The sequence below is a fragment of the Nipponia nippon genome, unplaced genomic scaffold (assembly GCF_047370975.1).
Source record: "Nipponia nippon isolate SJK-2023a ecotype South Korea unplaced genomic scaffold, ASM4737097v1 scaffold_4, whole genome shotgun sequence".
Classification (NCBI taxonomy): Eukaryota; Metazoa; Chordata; class Aves; order Pelecaniformes; family Threskiornithidae; genus Nipponia; species Nipponia nippon.
The window spans coordinates 13,669,265-13,692,633 of record NW_028262358.1 but is presented as its reverse complement, the minus strand read 5'-3'; the positions used below and the strand labels follow the sequence as shown (position 1 = coordinate 13,692,633).

General features: G+C 53.2%; 1 protein-coding gene across 5 annotated transcripts; it reads left to right on the top strand.

Moving 5' to 3' along the window:
- Window positions 1-139: 139 nt before the first annotated feature.
- On the top strand, window positions 140-23,316 carry KLHDC3 (kelch domain containing 3). 5 transcript variants are annotated; one of them, XM_087776645.1, is made up of 11 exons: window positions 140-294; window positions 7,508-7,743; window positions 10,048-10,224; window positions 12,512-12,627; window positions 13,980-14,051; window positions 14,278-14,491; window positions 14,765-14,851; window positions 16,058-16,166; window positions 21,902-21,975; window positions 22,381-22,459; window positions 22,668-23,316. In XM_087776645.1, the coding sequence occupies exons 2-11, from the start codon at window positions 7,590-7,592 to the stop codon at window positions 22,732-22,734; spliced, it is 1,149 nt and encodes a 382-aa protein (XP_087632771.1). In that variant the 5' UTR covers window positions 140-294; window positions 7,508-7,589; the 3' UTR covers window positions 22,735-23,316. The 5 variants fall into 5 exon arrangements, with proteins under 5 accessions (XP_087632771.1, XP_087632776.1, XP_087632772.1 ...); XM_087776646.1 differs by lacking the exon at window positions 140-294 and adding an exon at window positions 600-1,407; XM_087776648.1 differs by lacking the exon at window positions 140-294 and adding an exon at window positions 1,445-3,554.
- The last annotated feature ends 53 nt before the right edge of the window (window positions 23,317-23,369 follow it).

Sequence of the window (23,369 nt, the reverse complement as noted above, 5' to 3'; positions counted from 1 at the left end):
CCGCCGCTGCCGGCCCCTCCACCGCCGCCGTACCGTGTCCGGCCGCGGGGCCGGCGCAGCGCGGGGGGCGACCGGGCCGTGGCGGGGCGGGGCAGGGGCCACCCCCGAGCGGGGGGCCTGGGCCCGGCACCCCCGGACGGGCCCCGCGGGGCCGTGCCGCCCCGGCGGGGGAGGGCGCCCGCGGTCCACGGGCGGGCGGGGCCGGGCGGGCGGGGCGGCGCCGGACTACAAGTCCCAGGGAGCGGCGGGCGCGGCCGTCGGAGAGGGGCTGCTGGGCCGCCTTCCCGCCGCCAGGTACGGGACCGGCGCTGAGAGGGACCGGCGCTGAGAGGAACCGGCCGTCGGAGCGGGGAGCCGGCGGGGCCGCGCCGGTGCCGGGGACCGGCGGTGGCGGGCGGGGGGGGGCTGGAGCTGTCGCCGAGCCCCTCCGTGAGGGCCGGGGGCGCGGGGCCGCCGCCCTCCCCGGTTGCCCTCGGCCGCCGGTTGCGGGGCGGCGGTTGGGGGCGCGGGGGGGGGGGGGGGGGGGGCGGGCAGCCGCCCCCGCTCCTCCCCGGGCTGGCGGGTCCGGGGCCGCCGCCGGGCCTTCCCCCTCCATCCCGCCGGCCGGGGGTGCCGCTTCAGCCCCTTTCGGCTTCCACCCGGGCTCGGCCGCCTTGGTCTGCCCGCAGGGTGCCGGCGCCGGTGCGACGGCAGGTGCCGGGGAAGAAAACGGGGCGGTTTTGCGTGAAGCGTGAAACGCCACGTTAGCTGTCATCGCCTCGGCTTCCCTGAGCCTCCTCCCTCCCTCCCGAGGGCTGCCCTGGGCACGGCAGAAACAGCTTGACGGTAGCCAGAGGCCCAGGCAAATCCCTGGCGGGAGAGGGGGCGAAGGAACATGTGGGAAGCTTCGGCGCGCCCGCAGAGAAGCGGCGGTGGGCTTCGGGAGGCAAGGCGAGAGGTCGGCTCAGCGGGCTTTGGGCAGCAGTCAGTCAGCCACGGGCCAAATATTTGGGCAAAGATAAAGAGGCGGTGCTGCTGTCTGCAGGGAATAAATTTCTGCCTGAGCAGCGTGGTCTGCGATTCCCGTGTCCAACGCGAGCTTCCAGCTCGGTCTCGGTTAACAAGCTCAGGGGCCGTTCTAGCACCGTCTGGTTTACTGGTGCTGGAATTGGCGTTGCGAGCGCCCAAGCTGCTGAATGTGCAAGCTTGCAATTTCACACTGCCTTAGCATAAATAGTCAAAGCATCAGATAAATGTCAAGCACGAGCGAAGAAAGCGGGTTGTTCTCGTGCTATCTCTAACAGTAAGTTGGATGTGCTTGAAATAGAACTGTCTATATGGACTGCTGCGAGCTGGCTGGGCTATTTTAAGTGTTACTAAACCTTGTGGCTGGCATCTTTTGGGAGACGGGACTGAGGCAGCCACACGGTAGGATTTGCTCTCCGGAGCGACTTTGCAGGGGCAGTAGGGCTGCTCTGCTTGGGGTGGTGCTGTATTTCGGGGGGGATGACGGAGCGAGCCCGCTTTCTGCTGGGTTTCTCCCCGTTGCTGGGGGAATTGACTGCAGCAAGGCTAATCTGAGCAGCTTTCAGGAATGGCTCTAGGTTTCTTTCTGTGTGCATAGAGGAATGAGGCAGCCCAGTGAACTCTCTTTGCGCAAAGAAGCGGATCCAAGGATATGTATTTTTGTACTAAGATTGTTGTCTGGCTGCTGTACTGGGAGATGGTCCGTAGCTTTCTATCTCAAATTAAATGTTTTCATATTAATTGTAGGGATTGAAAATAGAAACTCTAGAACAAACAGCTGAAAAATCTGACTGTAAAAACCATGATTACTTTTTTTTCCCCCCCCTCCCATCTATGCCACTTTGCTCAGGTCCCCACAACAGGTTTGGAAGGTATGCTAGTGAGAAATGATTGAGTGTTTTTTTCTGGTGATCTCCGGTGGCTATATGCTGTGCTGGTAGACTCTTGTTAGGTGTAAGCTGGGGCAGTTAGGATGAAGGTTGTTTCAGGCATTATGTGCATCTTCAGACAACGGCGGAGCCAGAGATTTGGGGGTGTTGTCTATAGGTGCTGTATTCGAAGAACACAGAGCTGACTTAAAATCTGGTTGTTCCCTTGCTTAGCAGTGAAATGCCCCGGGTGAATGGCTGCATTCCCTTTGCTGGCTGTCAGCGCTGATGAAGAACGAGGGAGGTGCTGAAGGACGTCCGTAGCTATTTCTCTGCTTAGAGACTTGTGAGCCACCACTTGTGGCCAGGGGTCACGCCTGACCGCAGCGACAGAGCCAGCCTGCGGCCACCCCATGGCTCGTGTTGCACCACTTACTCTGGGAGCATGTACCTGGGCTCGTGGTGCTGTGCACGGTCAGGGAAGGGCTCCAGGCAGTTCTGTGGGACCACAGCAGGTTATTTTGAGCACTTTAATTTTAGCCTCCCTGTGCTTAGTGGCACAGGAACAACTCATTGCTGTGGTCACTTAATTTCCAGCATCATCAGCATCAGGTGCTTCCACAGTAGGTAAAGTGTAACCTCATTTTTAGAAACGTTCTTATTCCTGGCAATTAACGGCAGGACATACCAGGGTTTCGACCCAAATTTTTCTGCATTCTCTGTGCTCGACTGTACCTCTGGATAGGTTATGCCAGACCAGGGAAATGGGGAGTTGTGAAGATCGCGTGATTGCCGCCCGTGTGAGTGCAAAACGAATCGAAAAGATCTATTAGTTTTTGGAGAGGTGAAGCGGGGAGCTGACACGTGTGTCAGTGAAAGCAAGCGGTGGCTTGAACAGAAGCACGTGCGCCCTTCTGCGAAGGAGCCCCCGAATGCGTGCGTGCACGTGGTCGGGATGCTCAGCACGTCACTTTTCCCGGCTGAGGCTGGGGGAAGAGAGGCAGCCAGAGCTTCCTGATCTAAGGTGTGCGAGCGTATGCCAAGCTAACGGAGCGCGTGGGAGTGCGGTTTCTTTGGTTTTGTTTCGTCTAGAAAATCTCTCGCTGTATAAGAAACTTGTGCTTCTTTTCATGGAGCTTTTTGGTCTCTGTAAGTCTACAGTCATAGTTCCTGGGGCCGTTGGGGCACGATTCCGGCTGGATGTGCTGAATCAGCCAAAGAGATTCCTCAGACCTTCAACCAGCTTCTGCTGTGGGCACAGATGAACTGCAGAGGCTGCTCTGTAAGAGGTGCAGCTCTGGGGAGGAGAGGGGTGGCTCAGCAGGATCCAGAAAAGGGACGCACGCTCAGCTCAGTGTCTGCATGAATCCACGTGGAAGGCAGGCCTCCCCTTCCCCTGCTGGTTTTCGGCAGTAGCAGTAGCTTCTCTGATTTAAACGATTCAACCTTAATTTTTCTGTGGTGTGAAAGCCCTTCCTCTGATCCATGATGAATGTTAGTGTCGCTTACTGTCCCTTTGGTTTGCTGTGCAGAGTGAAAAAGCACCTGGTTTGCCTGAGCTGGGACGTGTACCGCCTCCTGCAGCCAGTGCCCTCCGGTCCAATTTGCCTCTGTCTTGTCAATATTTCTGTGTTTTATGGCCTACATCCCTGTTGCTGGTGCCCTAAATGAGAAATCACAGTATGTATTTTGCATGACTTAATATTGTACCGTTGGGGGAAATCGTTAGTAAATTGTTTCATGTCGATTTTGCTGTTCCCCTCTCCCCCCGAGCTGTGTCCTGTGTAATCTTTAAAGAAATCTAAGGCACACTGCCTAATGTCAAGTGTATTAATGCCTCCTATTAAGAAGTCCTCCTAGGAATGAGGTTGGAGAGTGGTGTATTTATGTCCTCGTTTATATCATTAAAATTATCATTGGAAATCAAAACCTGAAATGGAACTTAACAGCGTGCATGGTTGTAGGGCAGAAAATAACTTTTTTCTCAAGAAATGTGTTTAACTCATATTTGCAGAGAGGGGGATTGCAGGAGGAAAATTTACTTTGGGGCAGAAGACGGCTCTAATGAAACGATTTCCAAAAAAGGCAGGAGAGGAGAGAGGCTGGAGCCGGACGCAGAAGGCGTGGGGAGGAGTGGGGGTCCTCGGGAGAGGGGGCTGGGGGTGTGGGGGGTGGACCTGTGTGTGGCCAAAAAGGGGAGAAAAAGCGCTTGGCAAAGGCGGGAAGACGTTGTGACGGTTTCGGGGTAGGGTTGTGGCCAGTGGCAGGAGAGGAAGATGGAGTCTGGTTGGATGTCTTTATTACAGTGTAGAGAAGAGCACTCGCGTTTGGAAAAACCCTGACAGCTTTTTAAATCCTTCGTTTTCCTTTGCCTTTTAATATACGACCCTGTAAGGATCGCTTCACGCTTCCAATTGTTTTCTTTTCATAAAGGGAATGAGTGTTTCTGCCTGCCCCGGGTCTGGCGAGCGGCAGCAAGAGGCTGTGCTGGCTCGGCTTTGCATGTGCTCTGATGGGGTGTCCCCATCCCGAGCCAAGGCGAAGTGCAGCCAACTTCAACCCCGTCACCCCCACCACTGCCCCGGGCCTGCGTACAACCGCCTGCCTCCTGGGAAGGGCTGATCTCTGGGAAAAATCTTTCCCAGTAATTGTAATTGTAGGAAACAACATTGCAGCATTGTTGCTACAACATCAACATCATTTCCTACAGTGTAACCAGCTGGGCCTTGAGCTGCTGCCTCTCAATTGACCAGATTAACTTCTTAGGACGTGCAGCCTTCGTTTCCTGCGTTCCTATGACTAATCTTAATTATGAAGCTGTTCAGGCAAGGTGGCCGGCTCCTGTTGGAGTGCAAGGACCGGCATCCTGCTCGGGCAGCAACGTGCTCCTCGGCACAGGGCTCGAGTGAACTCCCGAGGGTGAAGAAGAGTTTTCCCAGCCTTTCTGGCAAAAAAGGCAAGCGGCTTGGTACGATGCCTGCCTGCCACGCCGGGCTGCTGTGCTCCTCTACCCCAGGAGGAGCCCAGTGGAGAACTTGGAAGTACAGTTCATCCTCTTAATCTTCCAGGATCGGGCTCAGTCTTAAGGGTGTGGAAAATATTGACACTGGTGATAAAGTCCAGTTAAGCAACTTGAGGAGTCTCTTACAGAATCACTTAACCAAGAAGCGATTTTGAGGAAAATATTGGTTAGATTTTTCAGTGATAACTCATGACTGAGGCAGGAAACAGATTTAGATATGTGAAGCCTTCAAAATAGCCTGAAAGGTGACTTTGGTGGTCTCCATGGAAACTCATCTATTCTGTAGCTTTGTGGAGGACTTATACAAGAGCTGCTGCCTGGCTTAAAAAAACAAAAACCAAACCTTCTAGATCTGAATTTGGGGTGGTCCCAGATATATGGTGAAGCATGGGCTGTAGCAGAGGGGGGCTGTTCCTGGGCCCTTCTGGAGCTGCTCTGCTGAAGAAAAGCTTGATGTGACTTTCTGGGTTGCTGACTACAATTTAGGTTACAGTGGTCGCTGGAGGAAGAAGCGGCTTCGCAGGAGGGACTCCTTGGTCTGCGCTCATCTGTCACAAGTAAGACTGTGGGAGCATGTCCAAAGAAGGACAACGAAGCTGGTGAAGGGTCTAGAGCACAAGTCTTGTGAGGAGCAGCTGGGGTTGTTTAGTCTGGAGAAGAGGAGGCTGAGGGGAGACCTCATTGCTCTCTACAGCTACCTGAAAGGAGGCTGTAGCGAGGTGGGAGTCGGTCTCTTCTCCCAAGTAACAAGCAATAGGACGAGAGGAAAGGGCCTCAAGTTGTGCCAAGGGAGGGTTAGGTTGGATAGTAGGAAAAAATGTCTTCACTGCAAGGGCAGTCAGGCATTGGAACAGGCTGCCCAAGGAAGTGGTTGAGTCCCCATCCCTGGAGGTATTTACAAGACGGGCAGATGTGGTGCTTAGGGACATGGTTTAGTGGTGGACTTGGCAGTGCTAGGTTAGTGGTTGGACTTGATGATCTTCAAGGTTTTTTCCAACCTGAACGATTCTATGATTCTATGCTCTCTGTTCGGACTTTGCACATGTCCTGTTGCGGTACCTTTCAGGTACAGAGCATGCTCTGGCTGCCAGTCTCTATTTTGGAACAACTTGAAAAACAAATAACTTTAAAAAGAAATTAGTCAAATTTTGCTGAGATTAAGAGTTCTGGAATGAGGCGACTGGTTTCTGGGTGCTTTTGAACTGTCTGTAGTATGCATGGCTGGAGCGGGAAGCCTGAGCTCTGCTCCATGCCAGGAGCTCCCTGTTGGGTGGCATCTCTGGCTCTTTCCTTGGGTGGGGATAAAATGGGAGTGCGCGGGTGGGCCAGAGGCTGCGGTGATCCGGCTGCTGATGGGCCCTACAAGCGCCTGGTTGTGAGCGGTGATCCCGCTTGGCTGAAGGGCCGGGGGAGGCCAAATGGAGCAGAGCAGCATGGCGCTGCCCCTTCTTGCTGCTCTCCAGCTACTTCAGAAACGTTAAACAGGAGGAAAGTTCTCCTTGTGAAAACTCACTACTTTCCAAAAAGAAAAGGGACAGAGAAAACGCGTAGGGATTTTAGTCCTCGTTCTAAGGCATCCGCAAATTTCTTTGTGTGCTGCAAATGCTAAAACTGGCTGTGGGGTGGGAGCGCGCTGACTTCATCTTCCAAGAAGCTAGAACCAAGCAGTAAAAAAAGATAATTTTCTTTAGGCTGTCTGAAACACTGACGTCTCTTCTAATGGCTGTTTTTCAGCTGGGGGAAAACTTAAAGAATTGAACTGACCCACTTTTTCAGAAGCACCCAGGCGGGAGTGTGCCTCAAGATCCTTAGATCCAAAGGAGAATCTCTGCAAAAATCAGCTGTGGTGACTTCTCTAAGAGCTGATCTAAGCCATCTGTTTGAAGCATGAAGCATATCAGTTTCTTAACTGAGATATGATGTTACAAAATTTTCATAGTTATGCCTGGATTTGCTGTGGGAGAAAAAGGCCTTATTCTGACCGTTAGCAACCAGCTTTCTCCCCAGACTAGAGGGTTTCTGTTCTCTCGTGTTTAATTAAGCTGGACCCTAGTGCTCAAATCAATGAGTCCAAATGCTGGTGTTGTAGTCCACCCCTGTACCGGGGAGTCAGTTGCTTTATGGGGCGGTGGTTCTTTGGGGGGTTTTTGTTGGGTGGGTTTTTTTAATATTTTCCTCTGCTGTTTCTCACGACCGATCCAAAGAGCACGCTCTCTTCCCTCTGGCTCTGTTCTTTTCACCTTCACAATTGGCTCTCGCTGTGTGTTTTCATTCATGTGAACAAATTGTTCTGGCATGTACGGGATGTGTACATGACCAGGGCACGGCTGAGCGTGCAGCACTCAGCTGCCTTCACTAAAGGTGCTTGGCTTGGGCTGCCTGTACGGCCACCCTGAAGTTGTTTTCTGTATGCGAGGGCATCTCTGCTTGCTCTTCCGAGCCTTGCTCAGGTTACGGTACCTGCCGTGTGTCTCCTTCCCCAGGGGAGATATCCACTTGGGAGGCAGATGAATGAGGATACAGCAATGCGACCTTTGTAGCTGGCATTCAAGGAAGATAGGAAGACCTGCGAGATGGATCGTGTTGTTTTAGCATTCTGTCTGTGTTACAGAGCCAGGTGACATCGCGGTGGCCCAGGAAGCATGCGGCTGTGGCGCTGGGGGCCCTGAAGACTGTCTGGCTTGCAGAGAGGAATGCTACGGTGGGCAGTGCACTTGGAAGGTGGGCCGCGGAGGGTGAACCACGCGGCCGTGGCCGTCGGGCACAAGGTCTATTCCTTTGGCGGATATTGTTCTGGAGAAGACTATGAGACTCTGCGGCAGATTGACGTCCATGTTTTTAATGCAGGTAAATATGTCCTTGTGGTGCATGGAGGAGTGGCTTGCTGTGCTCGGTTATTATTTTTCTTGCCCACTGCTGCTTAACATGTGTATAATAACACTGTATGTGCTGTCTGACTCTAATCTCCAAAAAAGTTACCAGCGTCGATGGGCACCTCTTCCCTTGTGCAGCCCTGTATTTTCAGCTTCAGGGGCAGGGCACAGAGGGGCTGTAGTTCAGCAGTCTGGATAAGGACTTGCTAGAAGTAACCACATAGCCAACGGCTTATTTTGTCCTTGTTCTCCATGAATACTAACTCAACTAGGTGCAAAGAGGCAATGTTTAGCTGGCTCAGGTCCCCCATCCAGTTTGCAGCGTGACCGCGCTCAGCTGCCCCTAGTGTGGAAGGGGTAGGGTGGGAGCCAGTGTGCTCAGTTAAGCCTCCGGGTTTAGACTCCTGAGCTGTTTCCCTCTGGGGGCAGCTGACAACCACTGCCGGCACGATGGAGTCAGCAGGGGCATGTGGCTAGGATGGAGGCTTTCCCATTTTGGCAGCAGCTATCGTGCAGATTCACAATGTGGCTTAGAAAAGCAGCTGGAGCTGGAGCCATTTGTGTAGGGTAGCCAGTATCTGTCAGGAGGCTGAACTGGAGCCATGACTGTGCTGGGAGAGGCTGTATTTCTTGATTCAGTGCTCTTTGAACTGAAGAGGTTACTGAGCTGGTCCATGAAGTATTTCCCTATGATTAGGCAGGTGGTTGAAAAGCTGCACAGGTGCTTGGATGGGTCCAGCTGAACAGAGACGAGAGCAGAGAAGCAATGACCAGTTTTGCAGACTGGACAGCACGCTGAACGCTCTCCTAACACGCACGTGGCATGTAGATAAAACTAGTTTGTCTGTAAGATGCAATGAATTCACTGCTCTAAATCTGACTGTGGAGAAGTCTGACTTGTGCAGGAGTGGATAAAGGCATTGGTTACACAGGGCTGCCAAGGTGACCTGCTCGCAGTGTAGAAGGGAGCGTAGCTCAGGATCTTGTGAACAAAGACATTCTTCTCTACCCAGAGAGACTGGACTCTCACACTCAAGACAGTTCAACGTTGTAGCTTGTAAAACGTGCCAGTAGAGCACCGCTCGTACGGTGGAAGCATCATTACCATGCCCAAAGGAATGCTCCTGCATTGTCTTCCCTTCTTACCACTCCCAGATATTAGTGTCATGATGCTGCAGCCACCACGTGAGAGACGACACTGGCTTCCCAAGCCCTTGTCCAGTTAGCATTGCCAGGTTCCAGTGCTAAAGCCAAGATACCAGATTTTGAATGATCCCTCTCAATCTTCCAAAGAGAAAGACTCTGTTTTAGGTAGGAAACATCCATCTAGCTTGACTTTAGCTTTGGCTGTGCTTCCTCAGGGAAGCCCTTTCTGCCTCTGGGATAGGTGATCACCCTTTAAGATGCCTGACCCTTTCCCTGTGTTAGTATTTCAGGGGAACTGCAGACTGTTTTCTGCTATGTTTTGTGTTGTCTCCGTGTTGAAAACAAAACTGGAGGCTGTGTGTGTGGTAGAGGGAGCGTGTCTGGGTGCTGTTCTGTAATGGCCAAGTAACACTCACTGTGATTCTTGCACTGTCATTAAACCCTGTAATACCTGTTGACTACTCTGGCTACTGCTGAACGTGACATACAGGCCGCCAGGAAGGAGAACCTGTAATCACAAGGAACTCCTATTAGTAACACAAGGTTAGCAGGGAGAACTCGGGTATGGATGGGGGTAAAGGAGACAGACAGCTATCTAGAGTTTAAAAAAACAAAACAGAAGCGAACAAACCCTGTTCATGCAAAGCTGCTGTGTTGCTTTACTTAAACTGCACTGCAGCAAGTTCAAATGATGCCTTCAGGTGTGTCCCCTTGCATGTTGCTGCAGTGAATTATTCCTGTGCTGCCCATTCTTCCAGCTTTGAGTCTCTTCAAAAATGTCACTAGCCTGAAGTAGTATCTGCACTCATTATCACCTCTGGACTTTTTCTTTTTCCTCTCCTTATTTTCCCTGTTTTTTGGGGTTTTTTTAGCCATACTTCTGTCCAGAGTCCTCTGGTCCTCCGGTACTTCCTCTAGTCTCACCTGCGACGGGGTCCTGTGGAGAACTTTGGAATGCTTCCGTGGTCCTTAACTACCTACTACTCATGGCCAGACACAGCTTTGTCTTGCTTACTAGACTGCTTCTGCACCTTGTCATAGGGTGAAAAAAGCACTGCGCAGGGTGGGTTGTGACCTGTGAGGACGTGTAGCGGGCTGAGGATTTGACATGGGCTCAAACTTGTGCTTTCAGTGTCTCTGCGCTGGATCAAGCTGCCTCCAGTGTGGACAAACAGCCGAGACCATGTGAGAGAGGTGCCCTACATGAGGTATGGGCACTCAGCAGTGCTCATAGACGACACCGTCTACATATGGGGTGGTCGCAACGACACTGAGGGAGCCTGCAACGTGCTCTATGCCTTTGATGTCAGTAAGTTCCAGCTTCTCAGTCTTCCTTGTCACAACTGCTCTTGATGAGACCTTCTCTCTGCCCCACACGCTGCTCCCTAACTTGTTTTCCTGTCCCTCAGTCTCTCTGCAAAGTGACAGTCTGGAGGAAATGCTGCAAATGGGGAATTGGTGTTGCTGGCTGTTTCAGCAGGTTTAGAAGGGGAGAACAGGGTGGCCAGTGTGTCTGCAAACTTGACTCTCTGTAAAAGCCTTTGAACAGAGATTACTGATCTTGTCTAATAGTCAAACTGGTTTTAATTTTTCTGTCAGCTTTATGTGCTCTCTCTGATAGTAACTACAGGCGAAGCATTCTCTCTGTGTGACGTATTATTCCTTAACTGTGGCTGAAGGTTGCAGCAAGAAGGGGCTAGAGCTCTGAAGGATTGTGATTCCCTTCCAGGGTGATCCTTCTTTCTGAAAGCATGAAGGAGAGTGAGGAATAAAACATAGAAGTAGTCAGGGACAGGATGGCAAAATAAGGGAAGGCATGAGTTGAGTTAGATAAACCTAAAGGATAAACTCCTTGAGCCTTTCTGTTGGCTTCTCCATAGTGCTGCTGGAGCACCTGGGGAGAACAGGCACCATCAGGAACTGGGTGGACAGGAGTGTCAGGAAAGGAAGGGATTACATCTGGATTCTGGAGGCAAGTCCATCTAAATACTGACCAGTAACTGGCTTGCTGGACTTGCAAGGAAACTGCTTGCTCTGGTGCTTGGTCATGGGTCCCCTTCTTTGCCAAGAAATGTCTCCCAAGCTGGAGCTGCTCTCTGGGCACAAGGTTTCCCCCTTCCCCTGACAGACGCTGCTGGGAAGCCACCAGTAAACCTCTGCCTATGCAGAGGCCTTGTAGTGGGAGCTGCCTGGTCTCCCTGCCAACTCCAGCACTTTAGCATTAAGTGAAAATTAACGGAAAGGCCAGAATTCAGTCCTGGTCCAAACGCTCTGCAGCTGTCCGTACACGCTGTGCCTGTTCCCTGCCAACCCTGGAAAGTGAGGCTGGCAGTCGCAGTCCCATGTCTGTGGTGTAAGTTCCACTGTAGGAGTTGCATCAGGCTGGATAAAGCCCTGGCCGAGTGCAATTTTGTCCCCGGGGGTGCCAAGCAGATCACAAGTGGAGGTCTTTTCCATCTCTAATTTGATGTGTTGCGCTTGGGTGAACTCTTGCTGCTACCATGTGACTGGGCTTGGAAGCAGCCCCATGAAGGAAAGGAACTCGATAGCCGCTGCAACTTTCTCACTAGAGGCTGCTCAGGGATGCTGTTGACCTTGCAAGACCCTTTGTGTGGTTCCAGCTGGAGCCTAGGTGGATAGCTGTGGCCGCAGGCCAAGTTCAGAGGAGTTATCCTCGTGAAGAATGTTGCTTTGGCTCCAACATTACAGCTTCCTGAAATAAGCACTGCTCTTGGCAGCTCGCAGCAGGTAGGGAGGGTGGGAGGGAATGTCGCCTGCTGCCTCGAGGCTTATCTGTGCCTCTCTGGGCTCTGGGGACAGGTGCCTGTTTGCGCTTGGCACCGAGTCGCTGGCTTGGCTCCACGTTGCCCTGGCATGGTGAACAGCTCTGGCTGGATTTAAAGTCCTCCCCTAAATCAAGCCAACCCCTGGAGCGTGCGGGCTAAGGGGCTGAATCTGGCTGGTGCAGGCTCACGCGTGGAGCAGTGCGAAGGGAAACGTGAAGGGTGGCGAGAGAGGAAGGGCTCCCCTTGAAGGGGGATGAGAGTGTACCAAGAGGAGCAGATAAGATAGGGAGAGCTGCCCTGCAGAGGTGGGGATGTGCACAGCAGCTCTGTTGATGTGGTGAGCTTGTGGTTAAGTGACTTCTGCCTGGATTTGAGAGAGCTGTTTTTCCTCAGTCAGTCAGCATCTCCACGCCATGAGGTCAGCTGAGCCACTTAGCATCGTTGCTTCATTGTAATTGAAACTGTAAATGTGGAGTTGATAAGTGACTCACAAGTAGGCTTTGCAAGAGATTCAATAAAAATAACATTGCTCAAGCAGCACTGTACTACTCACACTTAAAATGTGAGCTGTTTGTCAGGTCAGACAGAGTCAGCGGTCGTGCCCAGGAGCTGAGACCTCTGTCACCGTGCCCCTCTGCGGAGGCTCAGGCAGGTAGCCTCGCCTGAAGGAGCTTGCAGCCTCTCCAGAGAAGCAGGTGCTGTGTGTGAAAGAGAAGAATTTCTGTCTTGGAAATGAAGAACGGTAGTAAAGAGCTATCCCATCCCAACAGCTACTGTATTTTCTTAGCGTTGCCTCCTGTTTTGTTTCAGACACGCACAAGTGGTTCACGCCAAAGGTGTCTGGAATGGTCCCAGGAGCCAGAGATGGGCACTCAGCTTGTGTCCTGGCAAAGAGCATGTTTATCTTTGGAGGCTACGAACAGCTGGTGAGTAGTCTCTGTAGCTGTTATTTAGCGATCCCTAGGAAAGAGGGTGTTCCTACCTCGGACATTGGTAGAGGCAGGATACAGGGGCATATTTGTATCCATAGTTGCTTTCATTTTATAACTCAGCAATGTTATGGCATTAATTACCCAGGTTATGTTCATTGTTTTGCAGAGAAGATGGTTGGGATAGTAGGCCTAAAAAAAAAAAGGGTGGATTTTTTTTTTCTTTCCCAAAACATATAGATATATAGAGGCAAAAATATATATTTTCTTTTTTTCTGTCTCATTTCTCAGCCAAATTTAGATCGATAATTGCATAACATCTTTAATAAATATATATTGATCTGCGTTTATTTTAATTTGGCTGAGAAATGAGACAGAAAAATCACTTTCCAATGTCTGCAGTGTTGCTGTGAGGTTTTGTCCTAACCTGGTGCATGTTCCCTGTATTCTGTTCCTGCTCTCACATCTTGCTGATCCCCTCCAGCAAACACTTGCTTGCCCTCCCATGAAGAATATCTTGAGCCAAAGGTCATCCTGCACTAGCTGTTAGCGTGCCTAATGCTCCTTTGAGCAAATCCTTATGCTCCGATCTTAAGAAGCGGGTAAATATCATTTCAGCCTATCACCAGGCTCCAGAAAAGCTGTGCAAAATCACATCTGTTTAGTTGGAAGAAAGCTGGGGCTCTGTTATGGCAGTCCTTGGGTTATTCCCCCTCTTCTGAGGACAGTAGCATGCCAAATCCATGATCTTAATTACAGCAGCAGGAGCAGTTCAAACGTGGCTTGTTTTTAACGAAGACCAAACAAGCCTGTAGCTGTCTCGCTGCTGTCTCCCCTGCCTGGAGGAGCAGGGGTCTGTGCTGTTCGTGCGAATGCAGGCTCTTCCACGCAGCTAGCTGCAGATGAGTTTTGTGGGATCCTCAGAACCCTGACTGTATTTGCTCCTGGATGTTAGCTTCCTAGAAGTCATCTTAGCTTCTGACTCATCAGGTGGCCTTAGCAGAGCCAGTTTGAGTCCCGTTAGTGCCCCTCTCTTCTGTCGCTGCATGGAGCGGAGGCAGGGTTCTGCTGTGAATGTACATATTATGTGTGGGACAGCCTTGGGGGGAGGAACTGAGCACCGAATAAATGGGAAAGCTGCAGGGAGAGACAGGACACCTTTGAGGAGAAATGGGCTTTGCCTGCTTCTTGTTAAGTGTGCTGCCTAGCCTGACATTTTGGAGCAAGCACCATGTCTCTTAGAAAGTACTGACTCCAAAGGGATGCTCCAGGGACAGCGTCCTTCCTAGGGCCAGATGTGACCAGGCTTCTCAGTTCCTTTGTAACCAGGCTGCCCTGCTGTCTTCCAGGCTGACTGCTTTTCCAACGATATTCATAAACTGGACACCACAAACATGATGTGGACCTTAATCTCTGCCAAGGTAAGTGCCTGCTATTCACTCCAATTTGTGGAGGAAGTCTCGTATCTGCTGTTTGCTGGGGTAGCTGCTCACACTTGTCTCACAGCTTCTGTCTGGTGTGGCTGGGATCTGCAGGAAGGGAAGTTCTCCAGGAGAAGGCAGCCGCCTCAACTTCCCCATCAAGATGTGTCATCTCCCTGGGTAATCTGCATTCTTTCTCTTGTTCTGTTTTGCTCTGTCCCTGCAGGGTACACCAGCTCGCTGGAGAGACTTCCATTCAGCTACCATCATTGGAACAAAGATGTATGTATTTGGTGGCAGAGCTGATCGTTTTGGGCCATTTCACTCCAACAATGAGATCTACTGTAACCGCATTAAAGTATTTGATACAGAAACAAACTCCTGGCTGGACTCCCCTCCAACTGCAGTGCTCCCTGAAGGTCGGCGGAGCCATTCAGCATGTGAGTGTGGGTCTGCTGAGAGAGGAGGACAGTGGAAGGAAATTCCTGCCTCAGGAGGGGTGTCTGGTCCGCTGGGTGGAGATGCGGGTTAGCAAGGGGTGCACGGAGCCTGGCTTCTACGGAAAGCTGCTGCCCGCCATAAAAGCCTTGCGCGTAGCCCTGCACGCAAAGGTGGATAACCAGCACCACTTTGCTTTGTGTTTGATGTTGGGACAGGGTCCTGCTGGGCTCTACCTTGGGTGGCACACTGATGTCTGTGCTTACTCCCCACAGTCAGCTACAATGGGGAGCTATATGTATTTGGTGGCTACAACGCACGCCTGAACAGACACTTCCACGACCTCTGGAAATTCAATCCAGGTATTTATGCTTTTAACTTGCTGCAGTGATAGTGCTCAAGGCCCTCAAGGGTGTGAATGCTCAAATGAGCGTACTCTCCAAGGCTAGGAGCCTGCCTGGGGGAAATGGCTCTTCTGCCAGCATTGACAGGAACTTGCTGCTGTGCTCGGGACCCCCGTTCCTCCTCAGACTGTCTCCAAATCTCAGTTAGAAAGTGGGAAAGGAAGCATTGCTGAAAGAAACAGGTAATCAAAGGGTGGTTGGAAAATCTTTCTCTTGTTCTCAAATATGCAGAAGTGTTGGCAGAAAAGAAGACATGGGGAAGCAATGGGGTTAGAGAAGTGAGAGACCATAGCTGGGGAAACCTCTCAACTTGAGCTGCAGCATCACTGTACCGCACTCTCTTGGTACCACGTCAAACTGTGCAGCAGAAGGGGTGGTTCTTGAGCTAGTACCCTGAATATCAGTCAAACGTGAGCTGTTTTGGGGTCCTCAGGTGCTTTTCACTGCCCAATAGCCTGATTTTGTTTGCTAATTGCTTTGCATAGTTACCTGAGAACAGCCAACTTGCTGTTCCCCAAGCTGATCTACGAGCTAGTGTGAGAGCTCCTGAAGGTTTCAGTGCTGTGCATTAGCGATTAATCACCCCCCTGCGTCCTTGCCACAGAGAGCACCAAGGACAAAGGCTGCTGTCTTCTCCATCTGGTTCAGTTCCCCATGCTCCCACAACCAGGCTGTCCCAGCAGCCTCCCCACTGCGAGGATGCTCTGCATTCACAGTGGCTGTCAGCAGATGGAGCTGGTTCCTGGGTCTTCCTCCAGATGCGGACGGCAGCAGGGTGCTGGGGAAGGGAGGCTGCCTGCTCCTGGAGCTCTGCCCTATACAGCTCCCTGTGATGTCCGACCTGTTGCTGTGGCAGCCCGTGGGTCCTGGCGCTCAGGCTCTGCAAGTGAAAGGTCTCGACCTGCAACTCCCATCTCAGCAGGCAGAGCTCCAGGGCTGTGCCTGGCATCTAAGTGACACTTCCGTCACAACCTTACGGAAGGGCACCATTTTGCTGCTAGCAAGAAGAGGAGGTCAACAGGGAGGGTGGATGTTGGGTAGGCAGTGCCTGTGGGGCAGTGAGCCTCCAGTTTTGCTGTCATCTGTTTAAATCCATAACCTGCTTATACCTGGGTCTTGGCCAGGCTTTTGTGACAAGCTGGTGCACTCTTTTCCACCCCTTAGTTTCTCTTTCTTGGAGGAAGATTGAGCCCAAGGGGAAAGGCCCGTGTCCTCGACGCCGGCAGTGCTGCTGCAGAGTGGGGGACAAAATCATTCTCTTTGGAGGCACCAGGTGAGTTGTGTGGGGTGGCTCCCTGAGAGGGTTTGCTGTTCCTTTCAGCACAGTGTCCCCCCACACTCTGCCCCATGCTGTAGTCCCATGTGCTTTAGAGGCACATGGCAATTGTCCATCTGCCATACAAGCGTAAGAAATCGTGTAGATCAGGGCTCCTCTGGAAAAAGGCAAGGGGGAGATTGAAGTTGTCGTGTGAGCTTGTAAAGCACCTGGTGACAAGCCGCCTTGTACAAGCAGAGGCAGAAGTATGTAACATGCTGTTCAGGAGGGGTTGTGCAGCAGTCAAGCTTTCTGTGAAAGAGGTGGTGGGGAGTGGGGAGGAGATCCTGCCTTCAGAAGGACAAGTATCCTAGTCCGCTGTGCTGTAGCAGACCTCAGACTGACTTATCCTCCCCTGCCTGCTGCCCTGCTTCTCCCACCAGAGTTCCTTTCTTTTGTTGGCAAGCGTGGTGTCTGCCAAGCTGCAGTGGGATGTTGGCTCAGCTGGGAGTTGTTTGAGGAGCCCATACACACCACAAGACAACATTCCTTTCTGTGCCAGTGTTCCTTAGCAAAGTTTCCGTTCACAAAAGGGAGCCGGTGTTAAGGATTTAGCTGTCAAACACTGGAAGTGATACTGTCAGGGTGCAGGGCGGCTGGATGTGGCCAAGAGCCTTAACAGCTGCTAAAAGAAAGGAAGTGGCCCATCACCAGGACACGCTCTATACTGTCTGGAATGACAAATTGCAGCTCTGGAGCACAGGCCTGTTTGCCAGCATCTACCTTGCAGAGGCACCTGAAAATGCTTTCAGCCCTCCACATGGTTTGGAAAGCTTTGGGGCTTTCTCTGGGACCCTGGCAGCGGCTTTTTGGGGATACTTCTGAGGACAGGTTGGGGCAGAGGACAAGGCAGGGCAGGTTCTGCTGATGGACTGACCGTATGTCACTGTTTAACCCCAGCCGGCAACTAAGCACCACACAGCCGCTCGCTCACTCCCCCCTGGTGGGATGGGGGAGAGAATCGGAAGAGTAAAAGTGAGAAAACTCATGGGTTGAGATAAAGACAGTTTAATGGGTAAAGCAAAAGCCGCGCGCACAAGCAAAGCAAAGCCAGGAATTCATTCACTACTTCCCATGGGCAGGCAGGTGTTCAGCCATCCTCAGGAAAGCAGGGCTCTATCACACATAACAGTTACCTGGGGAGACAAACGCCATCATGCCCAATGTCCCCCCCTTCCTTCTTCTTCCCCCAGTTTATATACTGAGTGCGATATCATAGGGTACGGCATAGCCCTTTGGCCGGTCTGGGTCAGCTGTCCTGGCTGTGCTCCCTCCCAGCTTCTTGTGCACCTGGCAGAGCAGGGGAAGCTGAAAAGTCCCTGACTGGTGTAAGCACTACTTAGCAACAACTAAAACATCAGTGTGTTATCAACATTATTCTCATCCTAAATCCAAAACACAGCACTCTACCAGCTACTAGGAAGAAAATTAACTCTATCCCAGCTGAAACCAGGACACCGTACCAGTGTGTGACGGAGCGAAGGGCCTTCAGGCCCCAGGAGCGCGGGGGTGTGCGCCTAGTTGTCGGCTGTCTGTGTGTGTGTGCAAGGGAGTGCTCAGTGCAGGTGAGGTATGCAGAGCTGCTGAGTTTATCCAGTCTCCTCGACAGATACTGGGTGCTGCTCTGCACGGCAGAAGGCTTGGTAGGGCTTGATGGCAGTTTTGGATGCTCTCGGGTGCTGCCAGTGGATTTGTGTTGCAGCAGCAGCTGAACTCTGATGTTAAACCTAGGCATTCCTAGGAAATGCTAGCAAACCACAACAAAGTTGGCATCAGCTTTTTGGAGTTTGGTCCATCTCTGCCAGGCAACGCAGCAGCACCTTGTCTTCTTTACTGAACGACTTCAGTACTCAACTTGTTCCTTAATCCAGGCTCAACCCCAGTGCAAGCCAGTTCCTCAGCACTAGTGTGGGATAGGAAGAGCTGCTGGCAGCCAGGAATGCGGCCTGCTTGGACTGGAGGGAGGGTCTTGCAGGCTGGGGAAGGGGGAGACGGGGGGATGGGGACTGTCCCCGCTTCCTGTAACAGTTATCAGGTGTATTTTGGAGCTGCCTGGTGAGATAAGAAGTTTTCCAGGAAGTCGTTGTAATGGAGAACTCCCTGCGGTCTGCCTCCTGACCCGTGCCCCCTGCCCGGGCAGGGGGAGGGGGGGGTCTGGCAGGGCTCCTTGGAGGACGAGCCGGCAGGGCTCCTTGGAGGACGAGCTGGCAGGCTCAGCTTGCTGGGCAGCAGCACTGGGGGGACAGGCAGGCAAAACCCCTTCGTGCCCTGCCGTCCCGTACGGGATTCACGTACACTGTAGGCTGTTCAAGAGGCACTTCTGCAGGCTGCCTGCTCCTGTGGCATCCAAATGCTGTTTCTTTTGTAGTCCTGCCCAGAGCCTGGTCTTTTTGCCCCAGCTGCGATCTCTCACTGTGGCCAGCAGCGATCCTGTCACTTGTGTCCCATTTCAGTGACCAGGAAGCCATGTAGCGCTAAGCTCAGTGTTCCCGTTAGCTGTGTCACAGTTGTGGTCCTGGTCTGGTTTCCTTCCAAAGCCACCAGCACTTCAGCATGCAGAGACCATCCACAAGGGAGAACGAGGGGGAGAGGGAATGCTATAAAACAGAGTTTAGCTGAACAGATGCTGATCCAGGTTTGGCTTGAGGCTGGGTTTTCCCTGACAAGGCTTAGAAATGCCTGGCTCCGGTGAGGGAGCAGGGGCTCTCACTGGGTGCTTGGTGCAGGGCCCAAGAGCATTTGCCAACACAGCGAGTTGCTGTGCAGCTGGAACGAGCAGTTTTGCTGGGCTCTGGCTGGCCAAGGGGTGCCCTGCACCCTGCTGTCTGGGAGTTGTGGATCTCCTGGTCTTGAACTCCAGGCTTTTCCCTAGCTGCTTGCAGCTTGGTGATTAAAACCACAGATGTGGTGCCTGCTGGCTTTCCTTTGAAAGATAAGGGATGGTCTAGGGTTTCCTGTGACGTGGATGTGAGATTAGATTGTGGCATGGTGAGCGCACAAGGGTGGAATTAAAGGGGCTCTGGCCTGTCTCCGGGCAGATGGGACCCATCAGCCACAGGTCTTCTCTGCCAGCAGCGAGCTGTGCCCTGCAGTTTGTGCTGGGGTTATGGGGACCGGGGGGGGCAGGTACTGTCTCATGTCCTGTGAGGTGTGAGGCCAAAGGTGGGGAAGCAAGTGACACTGGGGTGAGAAGTCACTGCATGAGGTCCCAGCTAAGCAGTGAGGACACACAAAACTGCCTTGTCGCAAACTAAAGCAGGACTTAAAACACTTTTCCTTTCTTTCAAATTCTCCAAACAACCATCAGCCATGGGAGTGCTTTCCCCTGGTCCAAGCACGACTGTTCCAGGACAGGCTGGTCTCTGTGCTGGGGGATGCAGTCACCGGTGTCCCAGGTGCTGTTCCATCGAGACCGCAGAGGCAGGGAACCATAGGTGAGGCTGTCTGTTCCCTAGAAAGGCCTGAAGTCATAGCTCCTCGCTAGCATTCCAGGACCAACATAAAACAGGAGTATCAGCAAATTGGGATTGGCTTAAAACGACTGCCGCACTGATCAGTGCCTGACACATGCTCAGTTACAGTCTTCTGAAATGCTGTCCCCATTTTGGCACAACCAGGGAGCTGTGGCTGGAGCCCACAGCGATTCCTGTGGTCAGACTGAGAAATGTCTGTGCTTGTGCTGCCATGCAGATGTTTTCTAGCTGCTTTCTCTACACTCCTCTTACAACATCTCAATGGCCGTGCTGAAATAGTTGCGTAGATCTTAACCACGAGAGAACTGGAGTGATGAACAGCATCTGGCTGGGCAGAATCAGTTTCAAACCTTGCGCTGTTGTGCTTGGCACACAACTTCATCTCATGCAGCAGAACCCAAAAGCAGTCCAGCTGCTGGCCTAGTCAGAGGAATGCAAGCTAATAAAATAAATGTTCTCCTGGCTGCAGGTTGCTCAGCTGTGGGTTTTTGTTGGAGAGTGTGCTAATGCAGCAGGTACGTATGGCTATTGCAGACAAAGAGGGCAAAAAGCTGTCACTAAACCAGGTGAAGACCTCGGCATCTGCTTCAGGTGCTTATTCTCTGCTGCTCCCTTCACTCCTCTGTAGAAAAAATTGAACTTCTGCAAAGCACCTTCCATATTGTCCTCGGAGAAGGCAGCTTGGCTTATCACACTCCAGCCCGCTGCAGTGCTGCGGCAGTGTGGTACAGTGCATGCTGCCTCTGTCCCCAGCAGCATCGGTGCCTCCGAGAGCTTACAGACAGGAGGATCTGGCTTACAGGTCTCCATGGCGTGACTTATAACATATAGCATGTGGCAGTCTGCAGATGTTTCATGCAGCCCTGGAAGCTAGAGCTGAGGTGGGCAGGGAGAGCACAGCAGTGTTGCCTGAAGCACATGGCTCCTTTTGTTGCTTCTCCAGGTTGCAGAAAATTTGGATGGCCACTAGCTACTTGCTGAGCTTGCCTACCATCTCTGGAGATAAGTCATGGCTCCCATGATCTGTGGCCCTGCAGCACAACTAGAGAGCCTTGCAAAAAGTCCTCTTGGGTATCCAGCTTCTCTCGCCTACCTCACTGGGGACACCAGCGCAGCTTTTTGGACTTTGTACTGTGCCATTGTGTGGCATCTGATCCTTCCTAGATCAGATGCCTGTCCTGTGTGATGTTCTCCCAAATCCTTGTACTTCCCATTGCCTGCCTCCCGTTGGCCGTGAGGTGAAGCTGGCCTGGGGTCTGTAAAAAGATGTGGTGTGGGCTGTGTCATGCTGCTCCGTGTGGTGTTTGGGGCCAGCTAGGGATGGGCTGACCGCTGCCTGCCCAGGTAGTTTGATCTGTATGTGTTTCCTAACATGTTACTAGGGCAGCCTTCCATGAAACAGCATTGCCGTGAAGCTGGTTAGTCTCCAGCAGTGCACTGGGTCCTCCAGGTGATGCCAGTCTGCTGCAGGCAGCCCGTGGGGCCTCTGTCACACAAAGAGCAGGACAGATGCTTGTGCAAGCAGGCCTGCCTTCAGGAGCTGCTGTAACGTCCCTTCTCCAGCCTGCTCAGAGTCCTCCAGCCTCATCCCGGGGCTCAGCTTTGCCTCCCTGCGTGGAGCTCTTTGGAGGGTCAGATCCACTGAAACTGCTGAGCAAACAAAGCCCCAAAACAAGCCTCAGCTCTGGCGGCAGCTGCTTGCCAGCACCCTCCTTGTGCCCTGAGGGTGGGTGCCACAGTTCTGGGGGAGGCCCCAGGGTTGCTCAGCTGTTGGAGAGCGGTTTGGGAGGTTTCTGGGGAAGGAGGAGCGTGAAACCAGCCAGAGGCCAGTCAATGTACAAGAAGGGAAAGGGGCTGTTCCCTGCAGAGTGGGACCTGTGCTTGGAGGTGCAGCAGAGTAACAGAAACAGGTGAGGCGAGGAGGAGGCAGCTCCCCCATCCCCTGCTGTGGCTCGCAGAGGAGACGGTGTGTGTTTCTGCCCAACTGCTGGAGCTGGGCCAGCCAGGCAGCCCTGCCTGCTCTGCGAGGAGCTGGGAGAGCGGTGGCTTTGGGTGCTGCTGGGGGAAGCAGAGGGGCAGGAGGGGTCAGAGGGTCCCTGCATGGGGCAGGCAGGCCAGGAACTACCCTGGGCTTGCTCAGCCCTTGGGGAGCCCAAGGGACCCTAAACTGGTGTACAAGCGTTTTGGCAGTGACTGACGCACTTTGCTTGGCTTCTGCAGCCCATCTCCAGAGGAGGGAATGGGTGATGAATTCGACCTGATGGATCACTCGGATCTCTACATCCTCGACTTCAGTACGTGAGCACTCCCCGCCCCGCTTGCGCCTCTCACCACAAGGTGCCCTGTGAGCCGGCCCCGCTGTGAAGCACCGTCCCCTGTCCTGCTCCAGGCGCCTGCCTCTCGGAGCCAGGCAGCTGTCTCCGGCTGGTGTACGTGGCTTAAGGCAGACCAGCTAGAGAAGCAGCTGTGCTTGCAGGCCTGAGCTGCGCTCAGGGCTCTTCGTATGCTCCTTCTCACGCACTTCTTGTGGGAGCACGGAAAACCGCTCCAGCCTGTCCCTGGTGCACACCCTGCCCTGCCTCTCAGAGGGATGGCCGGGGCACTCTGCCCTGTTTCCTAGGGCACGGATTGCAGGATGCCCGGACCCCCCCGCAGTGCCCAGAGGAGGACTGCTGTGGCTAACTGCCCTCTTTCCGCAGGCCCCAGTCTAAAGACGCTGTGTAAGCTGGCAGTGATTCAGTACAGCCTGGACCAGTCCTGCCTTCCCCACGACATCAGGTATTGCCTGCCTTGCTGGGAGGTCACCCCATGGGTGCTTCCCGTCCTTGGGGCACTCCAGCTCTGGCCGAGGGCTGCCTGGGCCCCTCCTTGGTGCTGTGCGCAGCTTTGTCTGAGGGACACAGCTGAGGCTGACGTGCAGCAGAGCTGCTCCAGCCCCGGACACTGTGTTTGTGCTTTCTCTCAGTGTATCCCATTGGTGTTACAGATGGGAGCTCTCGGCCATGACAACGAACAGCACCATCAGCCGTCCCATCGTCTCCTCCCAGGGCTGACGCCGACTCGACCCTCTAGCACCCTGCCCTCGCCCCTCCACGCACTGACCTCTTGCTCCACTGCCTGCATGAGTTTTTAGCCCTTTCAAGCAAGGAACACGTGAGCTCAGTTTGTCTTGCCCTGGCCAGGCCTCCCTCCGCCCTTGTCACGCTGTGGGCAGCACGAGCGTGCAGGCAGAGCAGGCCGCCGGGGAAGACATCAGCTCGCCCCAGCAGCACAACTGTGAATCCCCCTCCTTGCTGATGGTTCCAGCATCTTCTGCTTTCCTTCCCCTTGCCTGTGGAGCTGCAGCCGTGCTGACCTGGTCCCCGGCCACTTTCCAAGGGCCTGAATCAACTCCTACCACCAGCCACGGCCCCGGGATTGGCCTCGGGCTATGAACTGTTCCTGCGCCGCCTGGAGAGAGCAGGGACCTCCACGCCTGCGCCCGCCAGCGCTGACCAGCTTCCTGGCACCGGACAGCAGGCCACAGCCCCGAGCTGAGCCTGATGCGGGGGCCTGCGCCCAGCGGGACCCTCTGCCCAGCTCCCGTTGTAAAACAGCAACTGGGGGGAGTTTTATAAACGCTGAGGCAGACGTGGTTTCTGCTGCTCTGTGTGTCCTAGCAGGCAAACTGGGGGGAGAGAAGGTGTGG